We start from the raw sequence: 18,137 nt of genomic DNA on the forward strand, positions 1-18,137 counted from the left end.
GACAGCAGACACCCTGGCGCCGGCCAACTCTTAAGGGGGAAGGGTCGATTTGGTCTGCTGCCACGCCCTGGATAGTGGAGCCCTCCAGCTAGGCCTGAACACTGCTGCTGGACCCAAATAGCGCCTGAAGCCATGCAGAAGGCCCGTGAACGAGCGCAGCGCTTCTCAGAGCGTGATCTGAGTGTGCTGGTTGGTGGTGTGGAGAAGAGGCGCCATCTTTTGTACCCGGACAATGGCAGGAAGGCGCCGGTCCGCGTCTACCGGAGAGCCTGGAGGCATGTCGCCAGCAAGGTGTCAGCCAACAGCGAGGTCCCCAGGACCGGTGTCCAATGCCGCAAAAAGTTTAATGACCTCACTCGGATTGTCAGGGTGAGTACCCTTTCCAGTGTCCTCCTCATCCTTGCATGTGCACCTCACATTATGGGCAAAGGGACCTGAAAGCCCTAATGGCCAGCCCTCATCCAGCAGCTATGGGACAGGCATGAACATCAATTGCACATTCTGCACTTAACACACTGGCCAAGCTATTCCACCATGGGAGGCAGTGCACACAAGATCAGGGCTACACACTGGCCAAGCTATTCCACCATGGGAGGCAGTGCACACAAGATCAGGGCTACACACTGGCCAGGCTATTCCACCATGGGAGGCAGTGCACACAAGATCAGGGCTACACACTGTACTTAGAGGCCGTCCTTTCTCTTGCAGGCCAAGCTGGCCAATAATAGGAAGAGCCGGACTGCGACCGGGGGAGGCCGACCCCAGATCCAGCCGCTCACCGAGCTGCAACATCGCGTGGAGCGCATCATGGGTGGCCGGGTGATTGGCCCCGTTGCATGTGGAGATGCCGACCCTGTTCTGGGCACCAATGGTAAGGACATCAACGTTTGGACCTCTCTCGTCCCACTTGCGCATCAGATCTACATCCTTTGCCACTGTCCGACCAATGCGCTGAATGCCACCACTCATGCATCCCTCGCTGACGCCCTCTCCTCACTCTAAAGCTACTCTTGTGCCTTCCTGCTTTCAGATGGTGAGGAGGAGGTCCCTGAACTTGCCAGTGACAGCCCCTCAGAAGAGGAGGAGGAGGAGGAGCAAGAGGAAGGCGGCCCATCAGGGGAACCCTCATCCGCGGCAACCATGTGAATGTAGGGGACACGTCTTCCCTGGAGGGGAGCGTGGCGGAAGTGTCGGAGGGGAGGGGAGCTCATGGGACCTGCGGCCTGCAGAAACGTGGGAGGGGGGTGGAAGCTCAGCGGCCTTCTCCCCAGAGGGGGGGGAAGGGTCGGAGGGGAGTCCAATTGCTGGGCCCAGCGGCGTCCAGCAACGCAGGAAGGGTCGGCCAGCTCGGCGGCCTTCTCCCCAGAGGGAGAGTCCGGCCTCCAGTCCGGAGATGGTCTTCGCCGAGGAGATGGAACGCCTCGAGGACTTGTCCGCGGACTCGGAGCGCCGGCACACGGAGCTCATGGGGGTAGTGGCACGGTTGCCTGAGGCCATCGAGTCCCTCTCTCGGAGTGTCACCGACGTCGGGGCCTCACAGGCCATCAGTTTGGCGGAATTCGGGGCAGAGCAGGCAGTGAGTCGGGCGGCATTCGGGGCAGCGAGTGGGCAGCTGATCAGTGGTGCCGTGCAGTCACTGGGTGCTCTGATGAGGTCACTGAACAGGTCAACACGGGCACTCACTGCTGCCACACTCGCTGTGTCAGCCAGGCATCGCCAGGGCACCCGGCGTGCTGCAGCAGCACAGCGGTCTGTCCCTCGGCAGATTGGTGCGCATGCTGCAGTGCTGGCCCGGGCGAGTGCCAGTGTCTCAGGCGACCAGCGAGCGCCTGCCATCCGCCAGCTTGCCCCCATTCCTCCAGCCGCCACTGCCACTCCCCCAGTGGAGCTGCCAGGAGCTGCTGCAGCGACTGATGCTGGCCAGCCACAGCTGCAGCCGCCCGCTCGACGGCCAGACCTCGACTAGGCCGACCCCCAAGGGCATCTGCCGTCACGACATGTGCCCCTCTGGAGCCTGCCCCCAGCCTCGCAGCAGCCAATGGCCTTACTTTGAGGAGGAGCAGCAGGGCGGGCAGGGGCCACACAAAGATGGCCAAGGCATCGCCCTAGCGGGCCAAAAAGTCGAATGTGTGGCCAGTTGTGTTTGTTTTTTGAGGCCGAGAATTGGATGTTTGTTTTTTGAGGCCGAGAATTGGATGTTTGTTTTTTGAGGCCGAGAATTGGATGTTTGTTTTTTGAAGGCCGAGGATGTGATGTTTGTTTTTTACGAAGGCCGAGGATGACGGCCATTTTAGTTGCACTGTTTTGTTAATCCTCTCCAGGTTGTGGGAGCGAGTAATGTGTTTGAGTGTTTTTTGGGGGTTTCGTCTGTTTTTGGTTTTCATGTGGGAAGGGCCCTGAGTTTGTACAATAAAGCATTTTATTTATTAACATTGTCCATGTTTGATCTTTGAAGTGTTTGTTGCCTTAACTGGCTGAGGGCTTGCGGAGCGGCTGCAATCATGTTCTTTCATTGACACAAGCCATTCCCTGACAGGGGGCCTAGAAGTGACGTTCAATAAGCCGCCGACGGGCGGCCCTTGGACCTTCTGCCTCCCTCCTGGGCTGGTACTCCTCGTCCTCCTCCTCCTCATGCTCCTCCTCCTGAAGTGGGGGTCCAACGTGAGGTGGCAGTGCCCGAGTCCTGCGGATAGCCAGGTTGTGCAGCATGCAGCAAACGACGACGAATTGGGAGACTCGCTCCTGCGAATACTGGAGGGCTCCCCTGGAGCGATCGAGACAGCGGAACCGTTGCTTGAGGACGCCGATTGTTTGTTCTATGATGTTCCTAGTCGCTTGATGGCTCTCGTTGTATGCCTCTTCAGCAGGGGTCGTGGGCGCGCGGAGCGGGGTCATGAGCCAGGTACACAAAGGATAGCCTTTGTCTCCGATAAGCCATCCTCTTGGGTGAGGCTGTGCCTGGAACATGTCAGCCACAGTTGTCTGTCGCAGGATAAAGGCATCGTGGCTGCTGCCTGGAAAGCGGGCATTGACAGCTAGGATGCGCTGCCTGTGGTCACACACCAGCTGTACGTTGAGGGAATGGTAGCCCTTCCGGTTGCGGTAATCCTCGGCATGCTCCAGAGGTGCCCGCAAAGCCACATGCATGCAGTCAATGGCGCCCTGCACCATGGGGAAGCCCGCTATTCTTGCAAATCCCACTGCACGCTGCTGCTGCTGGTCCAGGGTCATGGGGAAGGAGATGAATTGATGTCTCCTTCTGAAAAGGGCTTCGGTCACCTGGCGGATGCAGCAATGCACGGCGAACTGGGAGATGTTAGCGATGTCCCCAGCAGCGGATTGGAAGGAGCCGGTGGCATAGAAGTTGAGAGCCACCGTCACCTTCGCTGCCACCGACAGAGACGTCCTGCGCATCAGCTGTGGCTGCAGATCTCTGAAGCAGCTGGCAGATGTCTGCAACCACCTCCCTTCTGAATCGCAGCCTCCTAACACACATCGCGGCAGACATGGTCAGATAGGAGGACTGCTGGCGGTATACCCTGGGTGGGTAAGGCCTCAGTTGGCGACGCCTGTTGCCCCCTCTGCGTCTAGCCAGGGCTGCCACTCTCTCACGGCGTCTGTAAGCCCTTCTGGCATAAGGCTGAAAGTCAGCATTGGCACCCAATGCAGCCCCCATTATATGCTGGCAAACACTGAGCTCTCAATGAAGGCAAAGATAATTGCTAAGCTCTGGCCTGAGCCAAAAATACCTGTCCTAGTGTTGGTCCAAACCAGTAAGCTCTCCTCCTTGGTCTCTCTCCAAAAAACCGCTGCACAAGAGTGAATGCTGCAAAATGGCAGGGTAAGTGCCCTTTAATTAGCGCTCCCCGCGGCCCGCCTCGGCTGTGTACCGTTCCACTTCACAGTCGTTAGGGCCGCCCGGCGCACAATGGCCCGGCGCGAGTGAAGTTCCGGTTCGGGGCGCACAAAGGGCGTTGCACTAGTAAATGACGTCATGATCTGCGCGCGCAGCAGGGCGCGCGCTAAGACTTTGCGCCGGCGCTAAATGTGTACTGAAGTTGGGGCGAGGCGCAGATCGCGCTGCGCCCGGGCGCTAAGCGCCTAGCGCTCGAGATCTACTCCTCCTAAGGCGCTAACGGCTGGCGCGCCCAACTGAATTTCTAGGCCAATATACCCTCGATCCTGTTTACCAGAGATACGTGAATCTCTACATCAGTGCTTGGGCCTCAGCTAGTCACAATTTATATCAATGATTTGAATGAGGGGACCAAATACAAGATATCCAAATTTGCTAATGATACAAAGCTAGGTGGGAGTGTAAGTTGCAAGGAGGATGCAAAGAGGCTTCAAGGGAATATAGACAGGTTAAGTGAGTGGGCAAGAACATGGCAAATGGAATATAATGTGGAGAAATGTAAAGTTGTGCACTTTCGTATGAAAAGCAGAGTATTTTTTAAATGGTGAGAGATTGGGAAATGTTGGTGTTCAGAGGGGCCTGGGTGTCCTTGTACATGAATCACAAAGTTAATATGCAGGTACAGCAAACAATTAGGAAAGCAAAAGGTATGTCGGCCTTTATTACAAGAGGATTTGAGTATAAGAGATAAGACGTCTTACTGCAATTATATAGGGCCCTGGTGAGACCACACCTGGAGTATTGTGTACAGTTTTGGTCTCCTTACCTAAGGAAGGATATACTTGCCATAGAGGGAGTGCAATGAAGGTTCACCAGACTGGTTCCTGGGATGGGGGGATTGTCCTATGAGGAGAGATTGAGTAGACTAGGGCTATATTCTCTAGAGTTTAGAAGAATGAGGGGTGATCTCATTGAAACATATAAAATTCTTCCAGGGCTTGACAGGGTAGATGCAGGGAGGATGTTTCCCCTGGCTGGGGAGTCTAGAACCAGGGGTCACAGTCTCAGAATAAGGGGTCGGCCAATTAGGACTGAGATGAGAAGAAATTTTTTTCACTCAGAGGGTGGTGAATCTTTGGAATTCTCTAACCCAGAGGGCTGTGGCGGCTCGGTCGTTGAGTATATTCAACACAGAGATCGATAGATTTTTGAAAATTAAGGGAATCAAGGGATATGTGGATAGTGCAGGAAAGTGGAGATGAGGTAGAAGATCAGCTATGATCTTAATGAATAGCGGGGCAGGCTTGAGGGGCGAATGGCCTACTCCTGCTCCTATTGCTTATATTACTCATTATCTAATCAGAAATTGCTGGCATGTGGGATATTTATGGTCACTTGGACTATTGAAGGATTACAATTTTTGGCCATTAAACTCGCTGAGTCATGAGTCCTTTAATTTTTTTTCGTGCTACCAGAATGAGGTTAAATGGAGGGAAGTGTTAATTAGTAATGGCAACCAGTGGGGGGGAAAATAATCTGATTGTCCAGTTCCCCAACATAACCACTTTTTGACCTGTTGAGCATTTGTTTGCAAGAATAGTTTTCATATGGCCAGCTGAGGACTTTCTGTAGTTTCAAATCAAATTTTCAAATGGAGAGTCAAACTGCTTTCAGACAACAGGAGCTGTAATAAACAAGTTTAAAATGGTACTTACCAGATCATCTTGTTTCTGAGTTAACTGATGCTTTACACTATGCAACTCTGCAGTGTCCAGGCCAAAGCCTGTTCTGGTCAGCAAAGATTTGTTTTCTTCAGTCAATGCTTTAACTTTTCTTTCTAGGCTTTCAAATTTTGGAATGGGCATTGAAGTGACCAGATTGGACAGCAGTTCATGAGCTGGAGCTATAGTAAAGAAAAGGGTGGTAATAAGAAATGGTAGACTATTTGAAACAATACATAATTTAGCAAGTATAATGCAATGAATGTAAAAAAAAAATAATTGAACATTCAGGTCGAACATAACTTCATGGCTTTAGGAAACAATAACATGGCACTTCAGCTTTCATTCAATATAATCAGTAAATGTTTATAAGGTGACGGGTAAGCTTTAGAATAATAGAAAGTGGAAAGGTGCGATTATGTTGTAAAACTACAGCAATACAAATAAAACTTACAGCAATGAATTTAAGCTGAAAACAGTTCTGCAACAATTAATAAAATGTTAATTACCTATTGTAGAATACCATATTTCATTAAAAAATGTTTCATCTCCTATCATCTTATGGAAGGAAAATATATTACCTAGGAGCATTGTCATTTTAAAACAATAGTTTTCCTTTTGACCTTCTCCCACTTGGTCATTCATAATATATTGTTTGGACTGCAGTTAACCTTGAAAGCCCATGTAACAAATTGAAAACTGAACTATCCACAGTAAAAATAGAGCAGCTCCAAACTACACCGAGATAGAAAAAGAGGTCAGGAGAAAGTTCTGTGAGAAGTTTAAAGAATGAGGAAGGTCATACCTATTGTATACCAATCTTCATTAATTAATTCAACCCCCACATACGGAATATAAAACCCCACAAGATAGCTATGAATGAGGAAGGCTATTCGTCCCATCTTCTTCTGCCAGTAAAGGATGAAGATATTGCCTTCACCGGAATACTGCATTTCATGATATGAAAGCAAACAGTCGAGTGGTAAAATATACAAGAGGCTTTCTTGCTAAGAGATCAATCTGGCGCCACTGCTCTGCTGTCCTGAAACCTACAACAGAAACCGTGCTTCCTCTAGCTCAGGGAGGTCTATGTATGATAGCTTCCCCTGTCAAAAATGAGATTAGCCAACGCCAAACGGAGGGTTAATTTCTGTGTTTTCACTTTATCTCTGCTGAGGGCTTTGCTGCCAGTTCTTCCACTTGAGGTGCTGAGCATGTATGTCTCAGAGATTCACTTAAGATTTGAGTCAGATCTACATGATCTCTAGATAAAAGGCAGAAGAAAGTATCTCCCTTCTTGATTATGGAGGCACCACATTAAGATAATATTGTCAGTTCACAGCCTACAGCAGGGGCCTTTTTTGTGCCAGGAGTTGTATGAGTGAGGGCTGTTTGTGGCACAAAATTCTTGAGACAATTATCGCCTGCTGTACTAAAATGAATAGGATCATCCCATCAATAATAGGTGTGCATGGTCTTTGAATGTCTAATCAAAATTCCATTGTCTCAAGAAATCTGGATAGATGCTTCATCTGAATTCTAATCTGTATCTCTCAGTATTGCTGATCTGTGAATTTAATCTCTTCAGAGCTAAATTTGACTCAATATTATTTTAATATAAATTATGCCAAATTCCTTGTGTGGCCAAAAACCAAAAAATCCCAAAATGTTGTCCTAAGTTTATGTGCTAACATTTACGCTATACAACATTAAAAAAATTCTGCAAAGTCAATTCCCCGATGATAATTACCTAGAGGTGGAAACCTCACCATACTTTCAGAACCATTTTCCCCTAAAATATATTTGCAGAAAAATAACTGAAGGTTAAAAAGCTCATGTAGTTCAAACTATTTTGCCAATTGAATTTAAAACCACATGAGTACATATAGTAAAAAGGAATCATGGTAGACAACTTACTAAGAAACCTCTGGTTTGTGTGAAGGGATCTCGAACCATTCCAGTATCGGTCCACCAGATCAAGTAGGTTCTGCAAGAGGGAGGAAACACTTGCAGAGATACCAGAGTTGAGCCCAGTTGGAGTTCGTGCACGATAATCACCACATTCTTCTACTTCAAGCAATTTATCCAGACTTGTGTGCTGAAGGGAGCAATACAGAAATGCACATTTTACAATTTGTGTTAACATTTGCATTTACCATCTTCTGACTGAGTGCATTTAAAATCACCAATTCTAATTTTGGATATGGGATGATTTGGGCATCTATTTTTTGCTTATATAAACAGTCCAAATACACACAGTGGGCAGGCCTGCCTCTTAACAAAGGTGGTTACCAGTTCAAATCCAACTTCAGCACAATTGCATGGGCCATCATAAAATGTCTGCTCAAATTTGAAATATAAAGTCAGGTTGCCATATTTATTTGAATATATCAATTTCAAAACATGGGCCAGAATTTACGGTGAATGAAGGCGTCTGCCGTTAGACTTGCCCATGCCCATTTAATTTCCATGAGATCTTACACTGGAAGTTGCTGCAAATGGGAAATGGAAACGGCACGGCACCCTCTACAGGGCATTTGAAATCTGTGTGAATAGGGAAAGCAACTGTGTATCTCCTTAACCAATCAGATTGAAGAATTGTTATAGAACAATGCAGAGTCTGAACCAGGAAATGGTAGTTAGCATAACAGGTACAGAAAGAGAAATGGAGAGGGAAAGAAAGATTGGATTCAGAGAGAGGGAGGCAGAAATAAAAAGTAATTTTTGAATTTAAAAAAATCTCCAACAATAATTAAATGCTGAAGGAATGAGACTCCACACTTCTAATAGTTAATTTTCAGCATCAAAGAGTAATCAACACTGATCATGCCATTAGTAGGATAAAACAGGTTAACACGTAGCTGGAGAAATGGTGCAGGAGGGCTTCAGATTTTTAGGGCATTGAGACCTGTTCTGGGTTGGAGGGACCTGCTCAAGATTAATGGATTGCATCTCAACAGAGCTGGGACCAAGGTCCTCGCAAAAAGGTTAACTAGTGCTGTAGGGAAGGGTTTAAACTAATTTGGCAAGAGTGATGGGCACCAGGATGAAACATTTGAGGGGAAAAACTCAGGACTTGGAGAGACAAATAGCACTAGAGTAAAGAATAGCTCAGAAATAGGAGGGATCAGACCCGGGGGGGGGGGGGGTGCAAATGTGAGGCAGTCTAAGATGGGTTTGAAGTGCATGTGCATAAATGCACATAGTGTGGTAAATAGGATTTGGTGAGCTGCAGGCACAAGTCACCACATAGGACTATGATATAGTGTCAATAACAGAGACCTGGCTCAAAGGGGAGGATTGGAAACTAAATATTCCTGGCTACAGGGCATTCAGGAAAGATAGGGAAGGAAAAAAGGAGGGGGTGGGTTGGCAGTTTTGATCAAAGAAACTATTATAGTGCTAGAAAGGGATGATGTAGTTGAGGGGTCAAAGACAGAACCTATTTGGTTAGAATTAACAAATATTACGCTATTATGTTACTTGGTGCATACTATAGACCACCAAATAGTGGGAAGGAGATAGGGAGCAGATTTTCAGGCAAATTACAGAAAGATGCAAGAACTATAAAGTAGTGATAATGGGGGACTTCAATTATCCTAATATAGACTGGGATAGTAACAGTGTAAAGGGCAAAGAGGGGGACAAATTCCTGAAATGTGTACGAGAACTTTCTTGATCAGTGTGTTTCCAGCCTAACGAGAAAGGAAGCAGTGCTGGATCTAGTTCTGGGGAATGAAGTGGAGCAAGTGGACCATGTTTTAGTGGGGGAGCATTTGGTGAACAGTGATCATAATATCAGGTTTAAAATAGTTATGGAAAAGGACAAGGTACAATCAAGCGTAAAAATACTTAACTGGAGGAAGGCTAATTTCAGTGAGTTAAAAAGGGATCTGGCCCAGGTGGATTGGAATCAAAAATTGGTAGGCAAAGCAGTAATTGAACAATGGGAGGCCTTCAAAGAGCAGATAGTTCAGGTACAGAGTAGACACATTCCTTTGAGGGGGAAAGGAAGGGCATCCAAAGCTAGAGTTCCCATGATGACTAAAGATATAGAGATTAAAATGAAACAGAAAAAGGAGGCTTATGACAAATGTAAGGTTACTAATACATTAAAGAACCAAGCTGAATACAGAAAGTACAGAGGAGATATAAAAAAGGGAATAAGAGGGGCAAAGGGAAAGTAAAAGAAAGACTTGCATTTATATGCCTTTCATGACCTCAGGACATCCCAAAGCACTTTACAGCCAATTAAGCACTTTTTTGAAGTGTAGTCACTGTTGTAATGTAGGAAACACAGCAGCCAATTTGCGCACAGTAAAGTCCCACAATGTGATAAATGACCAGATAATCTGAGTATGAGAATGGATTAGCGGCTAACAGTAAATCAAACCCAAAAATCTTTTATAAGCATATAAATAGTAAAAAGGGTAGTCAAAGGAAGAGTGGGGCAGATTAGGGACTAAAAAGGAGGCAGAGGACATGGCTGAGGAGCTAAATGAGTACTTTGCATCTGTCTTCACTGGAGAAGAGGGTGCTGTCATTGTACCAGTAAAGGACTGGGTAGTAGCGATATTGGATAGGATAAAAATAGAGAAGGTACTTAAAAGTTGTCCTAGGTTATTAAGAGAAGGGCGGAAATTGCAGAGGCTCTGGCCACAATCTTCCAATCCTTCTTAGATATGGGGGTGGAGCCAGAGGACTGGAGGATTGCAAATGTCACACCCCATTCAAAAAAAGGGGAGCGGGATAAACCCGACAATTACAGGCCAGTCAGCCTAATGTCGGTGGTGAGGAAACTTTTGAAGACAATGTCCGGAAAAAAATGAATTGGTATTTGGAAAATTATGGACTAATAAAATGAAAGTCAGTACGGATTTGTTAAAAGCAAATCATGTTTGACTAGCTTGATTGAGTTCTTTGATGAAGTAACGGAGAGGGTTGATAATGTGTATATGGACTATCAAAAGGCGTTTGATAAAGTACCACATAATAGGCTTGAAAGCAAAATTAAAGTTGACGGGATTAAAGGGCCAATGGCTATGTTGATACGAAATTGGCAAAGAGGCAGAGAGTAGCGGTGAATGGTTGTTTCTCAGACTGGGGGAAGTATCCAATGGTGTTTCCAGGGGTCGCTATTAGGATCACTGTTCTTTTTTATATGTATTAATTAATGACCTGGACTTGGGTATACAGAGCATAATTTCAAAGTTTGCAGATGACATGAAACTCGGAAATGCAGTAAACAATGAGGAGGATAGTTACAGACTTCGGGAAGACATAGACAGACTGGTGAAAATGAGAGGGGGTGCAGGAACAAAGAGACCTGGGGGTGTACATACACAAATTTTTGAAGGTGGCAAGACAAGTCGAGAAGGCTGTTAAAAAAAGCAGATGGGATCCTTGGCTTTATTAATAGAGGCATAGAGTACAAAAGCAAGGCAGCTGGAGTACAGTGTTCAATTCTAGGCAGCACACTTTAGGAAGGATGTCAAGTCTTACAGAGGGTGCCGAAGAGATTTACTAGAATGGTACCAAGGATGAGGGACTTCAGTTATGTGGAGAGACTGGAGAAGCTGGGATTGTTCTCCTTAGAGTAGAGGTTAATAAGAGATTTGATAGAGGTATTCAAAATCATGAACGGTTTTGATAGAGTAAATAAGGAGAAATGGTTTCCAGTGGCAAAAGGGTCAGTAACCAGAGGACACAGATTTAAAGTGATAAAGTTAAAGGTAAAAGAACTAGAGGCGACAAATCTGTCTTCTTGCGCATCCCCAATTTTAATCACTTCACCATTAACGGCCATGCCTTCAGCTGCCTAGGCCCCAAGCTCAGGAATTCCCTCCCTAAACTTCTCCTCCTTTAAGATGTTCCTTAAAACCTACCTCTTTGACCAAGCTTTTGGTCATCTGTCCTAATATCTCCTTATGTAGCTCGGTGTCACATTTTGTTTGATAACACTCCTGTGAAGCGCCTTAGGACGTTTTACTACGTTAAAGGCACTATAGAAATGCAAGTTGTTGTTGACATGAGGAGCATCTTTTTTAATGCAGCGAGTTGTTGTGATCTGGAATGCACTGCCTGAAAGGGTGGTGGAATCTGCTTCCATAGTAACTTTCAAAAGGGAAGGCAAGGCATAATTAGCTCCCTATAATTTAACCTTAGTATGTAGCTGCATCAAGCTACCATCTGCACAATGAAATGAGGAGATACTAGCTATTCGTTCAATTAGAAGTAAAACTTAAGCATGCAGTGCACTAATCCCTAAAATCAATTGGGTATTGGAGCATTATGAGTTGCATCAGCATGTGACAGATACAGCAAATATTTCTGACATGTTATACTTGTGCTTCAAATCATTTTAGTCATTAAAGCATTGAACATTTTTCATCTCAACATACTGAATTATTCTCATTTAGTGGTCACTGGCTCCTTCACTCACTGGGGAAAAACTCCTCTAGTCATTTTGTGTAGTGACATAGCATCCATGGTCCTTTGAATGCATTTATGATATTGAACAAAAATAAGAAAGATTTGCATTTATACAGCGCCTTTCACAACCTCAGGACGTCCCAAATGCTTTACAGCCAATGAAGTGCTTTTGAAGTGTAGTCACTGTTGTAATGTAGGAAATGCGGCAGCAATTTGCGCACAGCAAGCTCCCACAAACAGCAATGCGATCCAGATAATGTTTTTGTGACGTTGATGGAGTGATAAATATTGGCCAAAACACCGGGGATAACTCCTCTGGCTCTTCTTTGAAATATTGCCATGGGATATTTTACGTCCACCTGAGAGAGGAGACTGGCCTCAGTTTAACATCTCATCCGAAATACGGCACCTTCAACAGTGCAGCACTCAGTACTGCACTGGAGTGTCAGCCTAGATTTTTGCGTTCAAGTCTCTGGAGTGGGACTTGGACCCACGACCTTCTAACTCAGAGGCGAGAGTGCTACCCACTGAGCCATGGCTGATACGCAGCAACCAGAGCAATTCTTTCCCCACTATTAATTAGTAAAAACACATTTCTGCAGGTTCTGGCATTATTCAGATTTTTGCCAGTATACAGGAGATCCAACACAGAAATTAGGCTCTCTAACACTTGACTAAACGTTTAAAAAGAAAATGTGCTTAGTTTAAAAAAAAGTGTACTTTAAGAAAGGCACAGGATAGTATGAATGACAATTAGTACATACAACAATAATAAGGAATTAATATGAACAAGAAATAACAAAATGGTACATCAAAAATATTAGATAAATAAAATTCCTGTCTAGAAGCTGACCAATCATATACAACAGTTCTGACGAAGAGTTATACTCAAAATGTTAATCTGTGTTCTCTTTATGGATACTGACCAACCTATGCTGTGCACTTTCAACATTTTGTGTTTTAGGATATATATAGCAAGGAGTCTAAGGAAGTTAATTTAAAGAGCACTTATCATGACCTCAAAACGTGCCAACACATTTCATAGTCAATTAATTATTTTGAAGTGTAGTCACTGTTGCAATTTAGGGAAACCACTAGAATTAGTCTTACCTGAGGTCTGGGCTGTGTTCTCTACACAGGTTCCCATCTCCTGGTGGCAAAACTTCCAGGTCATAGCAAGGTCAATGATGAGAAACATAGTGGTAGACGTTGTGAGTTGGGGTTTAAGAACAAAGTCAGCTAATATATTTTATATGTTTCCAGTCTACACAATCCTACATCAATCCCCTAATACTGGAGAAAACCTCGATTGTATACGTTGGAGACAAGTGCTCCTTGGAAAAATTTACTTTGAGGCTAATAAGCAGGGTTTGTTACCTTTCTATCATAACTTGGCTGCACATACAATAGTGAACTTAAACTGCTTGTTTTCTTCGGTTCTAATTTAGAATCAAAATTTTCCATGTTGGCTGTAGTTAGTTGCGATCGTCTCTCTGAGCTCTTGCTGGCCATAGGTTCTGTATTCATAGGCTCAGTAAAGCCTCTCTTTGAACTATTGGAATAAAGGGATGTAAAAGAGCTGCAGGGTGATATCAAACTTTGCCGCTCTAGCATGTGGTCAGAAGATGAAGTTCCATGATGTGGCATTAAGGCACTAGAAGTCATTCTTGATCTCTGACTGCTAGCACCATCATCTACATAGGTACTTTTTCTGCTTCCATATGTGCTACTTGTTTTCAAGTCTGGACAGATTAAAAAAAAGGGGGAAATGATCAGTAGCTTCCTTCATATGAATTCAATTTATTGCTCAATACTTACAATGGGATATTCAGTTTACCCTAATAAACACTATGGGGGGGAATTTTAACCCCAAAAAACGGGTAGGTTGCGGGCAGTGGGAGGTTAAAAAACTGAACCCGACCTGCACACTTCCAGTTTTAATGGAGGCGGGGCAAGGGTCGAGCAGCCAACCCGCTCGCAGGAGGTGGAGGCGCCATGCCTCATGATGATCCACCATTTCAAATTTAATTCTGGCTGGCTGGGTTTCCCAGGCCTTGGGGTACCCGCCAGCTAAAGGGAGGCAAGGACAGCTGGATCCAGGAGGTAAGTGCCTTTCCATTTACCTGCTGGATCCATCGTTCCTGCCTTGCCAACCCCCTCACCCCCACCCAACCCTTCCGATCTCCCCCAGACCTCCCCCCCACCCCGGTCCTCTGATCTTCCCCACGAGGCTTTGGACCTCCGACCCCCCCTCCGGCCTTCGATCTTCGGCCCCCGATCCCCCCTCCGGCCTCGGATCTCCCCCCTCAGGCCCCCGATTACCCTCCAACCTCGCCCCTCCAGCCCCGATCGCTTTCCCAGCCCCCTATCACCCTCCGGCCTTCCGACCTCCCCCCTCCGATCGCCTTCCCAGCCTTTCAACTGCCCCCCACCTCCCCCCCCCCATAGCCTTCCCGGCTTTCCAACCTCCCCCTCCGGCTCCCTATCAACTTCCCAGCCTTCTGACGTCGCCCCCCTCTGGTCCCCTATCGCCTTCCCAGCCTTCTGACCTCCCACTTCTGGCTCCCGATCGCCTTCCCAGCCTTCCGACCTCCGGCCCCCTATCGCCTTCCTGGCTTTCTGACCTTCCCCCTATCGCCTGCTCAGCCTTCCGACCTCACCTTCCGGCCCCAATCCTCCTCCGGCCTTACCCCTACTGCAACCCCCGCCAATCCCTCTCTTCCTCCTCTCTGCGGCCCAGTGCAGCAGGCCTATCCGCCCGACAGCCTCTCTATTTGGCTGGCTGCAGGTGGGAAACAGTAAATGCTAATCAGGCCCTGCCATTAAATTTGGCAGTGCCTGTGGGAAACCCGTTCTCCTGGATTTCCTGACCGCTTTCCACCACCCCCTGCTCCCTACTCGCCTCCAAATTAAAATTCCAGCCTATATTCCTCTGTTGTCCTTTCTTAAATATGTATTTTATGGGAAGGTGAATTGCATTGATGCATGAAATATTAGAATTTCTGCGACCACAATACTATTTGAGGCACTTTGACTTTTGCTTCAATATTTTTCAATCATCACAAAACACAGGATTCTGTTGAGATATTTCCCCCCCCCAGTATTGGTGCTACCAATGCGGTATATTAAAGAAATTACACCCACCCCCCACTACCCCCCCAAAAAGAGCATAATATTATATTGAGAGTAGATAAAACAAAAAATACTGGATTACTACAAGATGTAGACAGGCCCTCTTCTCTCAAAAAAGAGAAATATTGATCAAAAAGCCTGCTAAGACTAAAGCTGGTAACAATCTTAACTCTTACAGATAAACATGGCCTCAACTGTACATATCAGTGTATTAATACAAACTACAGAAATACATAAAGCTTATTAAAACACAATTGATGTATTAAAATAAAGTAGACTGCAGGAAAAGTAAAAACAGCACAACAAACAATGAACTGGTAAAGGAACAAAACTACAAATGTTAGCACCAGTACTACCTGAATTCAATTTAAACAATCTGTCACTGCTCATTCCAATGGTTGCTTTATCTGTCTGATGGTTTAAATAAGAACTCTGAGGCTCCAGAGTGGACTGATAGGTCTTTGTATCTGTGTACGGTTGCTTGTGATAATCATGTAATAATGTACTGTTTGTGTCAATGTTTGTAGAAGAATCTTTCATTACAGAAGTATCTGTGTAGTCTATAAGATTTCTCTCTCTGGTCTGAAGCAAGCTTTCCTTCTTACTATACGCTGAAGAATGGTCATACTGTAAATCTGAATTAATAGAACTTTTCTGTATATTGTTCTCATCTGTACACAAATCCAGCTTTTTATCTGCAAATGTTACTCTGAATCCTTCCCTGGATCGATTGCAAACACTCTTCCCAAGAGAACGTAGAGAGGAACGGGCTGGTGATTGATAGTTTTTATAATCGTCTGAAAGACAAATGCATTACAATAAAACCTTTAACCGTTATAAAACTAAAATTGTTCAATTACCTATTACCTTTATATTTCTAGAATGCATTGCTGAAGACTTAACCTTAGACTATCAGTAGCTTCAGGGAAAACTCCCAGTTCCCTCAGCTGACTGATTTTGGTTTTTTTCTGATCATATATGGATACTGAGAAAAAATACTATTATCGTAATGAAGTTACGCAAACATCGGGAATAGCTTTAGTATATTAGTCCAAAACTAAAATTAAAGACTTGAAAACAATTTTAGTTCACCACAGGCATGAGATTCATGAATTCAGGATCATCACTCCTTGAGCTTGAACCCATAAACAAAGATGTGATGTGTGCTACTTGCCTTGAATGAACAAATGTGGTAAAAAATAAATGTAAAAACCAATGCTTTAAGAGTGTATTACCAGTAAATAAATAATGTAGCTTTCACCCAAATGCTACCTTTCAGCAAGGCTTTACCTTCATTGTAGTAACTGTGATATTGTCCACTTCTTGATTGTTCAATTTCCTATAAATAAAGTTTTTTTGTTTTAAATGTATAGTTCAGATATAGCGAGTTAAGAATGATCATTCTTCGACTGTACATAGGTAAGTGTTACAACTCCATTCTTAAGAGTACAAGAATAAACTAATTTACTCTACACATTGTTCTAAACTGTTCAAATACATTTCAGATCAGCATAAGACCAGCTAAAACCAATGTTTTTCTTTGATTTTTTTTTCTCTTCCAGAAGTTAGCATAGCTAATGCTTAGGGAGGGCAGTGTATGAGGTAGCTCCCTCTATTGGATATATTGTGCATTGATGGGCCTTCAGGTCGTCGCTCATTTTTTTCACCCCCATGTGTTTATAAAAACTTTTGAGATACAGGAAACTTTGATTTATCCAGAGGTTGTATGTCCGGAAACCTCGATCTAACGGCAGAAATCAGCAGCCGTTTTGTTAGGTTTTTTTCCTTTTTTTTTTCTTCTCCTAGCATTTTTTTTTAAACAGTCAGTCTCTGGAAAGCCTCTCTGAAGCTGTTGCTTAGCTACAGAGACGCTTCCAAGGTACGGGCTGACTGTTTACAAGCTGTTGCTAAGCAACAGTGTTTGTTGTCAGATACGGAGATGAAAACCTCCGTATCCTTCAACATTAGCGCTGGTCTGTCTGGAAGTTTTCATAGATCGGCATCACGCTGGTCCCGTCGGTGCCGGATATCGCGAAGTTTCCTGTAGTTGCTTTGTTGCCTTTAGTTTACTTACACTTCAGCCTAAGGACTAATGAACACATCAATTAAGCGAGCAACTCATTATTGCCATTTACTATGTAGCAACAGAAATTCTCAATGTATCATGATACAAAAAATATTGCACACGTTAAAGTATCACTTGCACTCCTGTGGTACATTGCAATTGTTATATGCAACCCATAACCAACTCACTTTACAAAAGCAAGTGTCTTTCATGTATTAAAAAAACCAAAGAGAGCAGAACAAATCCCAAGTCCCATTACTATGGAAATCAATAGGACTGTTTCATATTGGATCCAATATTTTAATACATAATTTTAAAAACATAAAAAATTACCAGTACTGCTCTGATTCTTAATTACTTAATGATGACCATTTGGGGCTAAGGTTAGGTGCAAGGATTGCCTTGGGTCACCATATAGGAAAAAAAAGCTATCCCCACTGATGGAATCCATGGCTGGTGTTTGCTGAGCAAGTCCAAGGGTCGGCACCCATCAGGAAAGGTTGGGTTCTAATATTAGTGAAAAATTCCTCCAATTTGAGAACTCTACCTGGTCACTATTCATTCCTTCCAATCCATGTCAAATTAGAAATTGATTCAATTCTGAGTGCTCCACGTACAGAGCCATTAGTCAGAACCTCTAAGAAAACTGCACATCTGGCTTTGCAGCAACACGAAAAGCATAGTATAAAGTCAGCCAGTCCAGCATTAATTTGGATTTTGGCTTCAAATGTGGGACCACTTGAATAGGGTAATCTTATAATATCTGCCTTATAACTGAAACAGATGCAAAATCAACTTTTTAAACATGTTAAAATTAAAGTATCTCAGGTGGGCCTATCAACGTTTATAGTTAGCTGTCCTGCTCTTTTACTGGTTTCCTGAGATGAGGCTGCTCTCAGGCCAGGTCTAAAGTTGCAACTCCTATTGTTTT

General features: G+C 44.7%; 1 protein-coding gene across 2 annotated transcripts in view; it reads right to left on the minus strand.

Moving 5' to 3' along the window:
* Positions 1 to 18,137, minus strand: part of LOC147116395 (leucine-rich repeat-containing protein 36-like) — a 54,228-nt gene that overhangs the window by 11,145 nt on the left and 24,946 nt on the right. For both annotated transcript variants that reach the window (XR_015078803.1, XM_085991281.1), the window contains exons 7-11: positions 16,432 to 16,480; positions 15,498 to 15,938; positions 13,387 to 13,751; positions 7,495 to 7,675; positions 5,572 to 5,759 (exon numbers count right to left, since the gene is read on the minus strand). Coding sequence is in view for 1 of the 2 variants with exons in the window: in XM_085991281.1 (XP_085847407.1) it covers positions 5,572 to 5,759; positions 7,495 to 7,675; positions 13,387 to 13,751; positions 15,498 to 15,938; positions 16,432 to 16,480 (1,224 nt within the window). In the remaining variant the exon portion in view is untranslated. The remainder of the gene's footprint in view (positions 1 to 5,571; positions 5,760 to 7,494; positions 7,676 to 13,386; positions 13,752 to 15,497; positions 15,939 to 16,431; positions 16,481 to 18,137) is intronic.

This window comes from Somniosus microcephalus, chromosome 6 (genome assembly GCF_052327205.1).
Source record: "Somniosus microcephalus isolate GS21.2 chromosome 6, FLI_Smic_1.0, whole genome shotgun sequence".
Classification (NCBI taxonomy): Eukaryota; Metazoa; Chordata; class Chondrichthyes; order Squaliformes; family Somniosidae; genus Somniosus; species Somniosus microcephalus.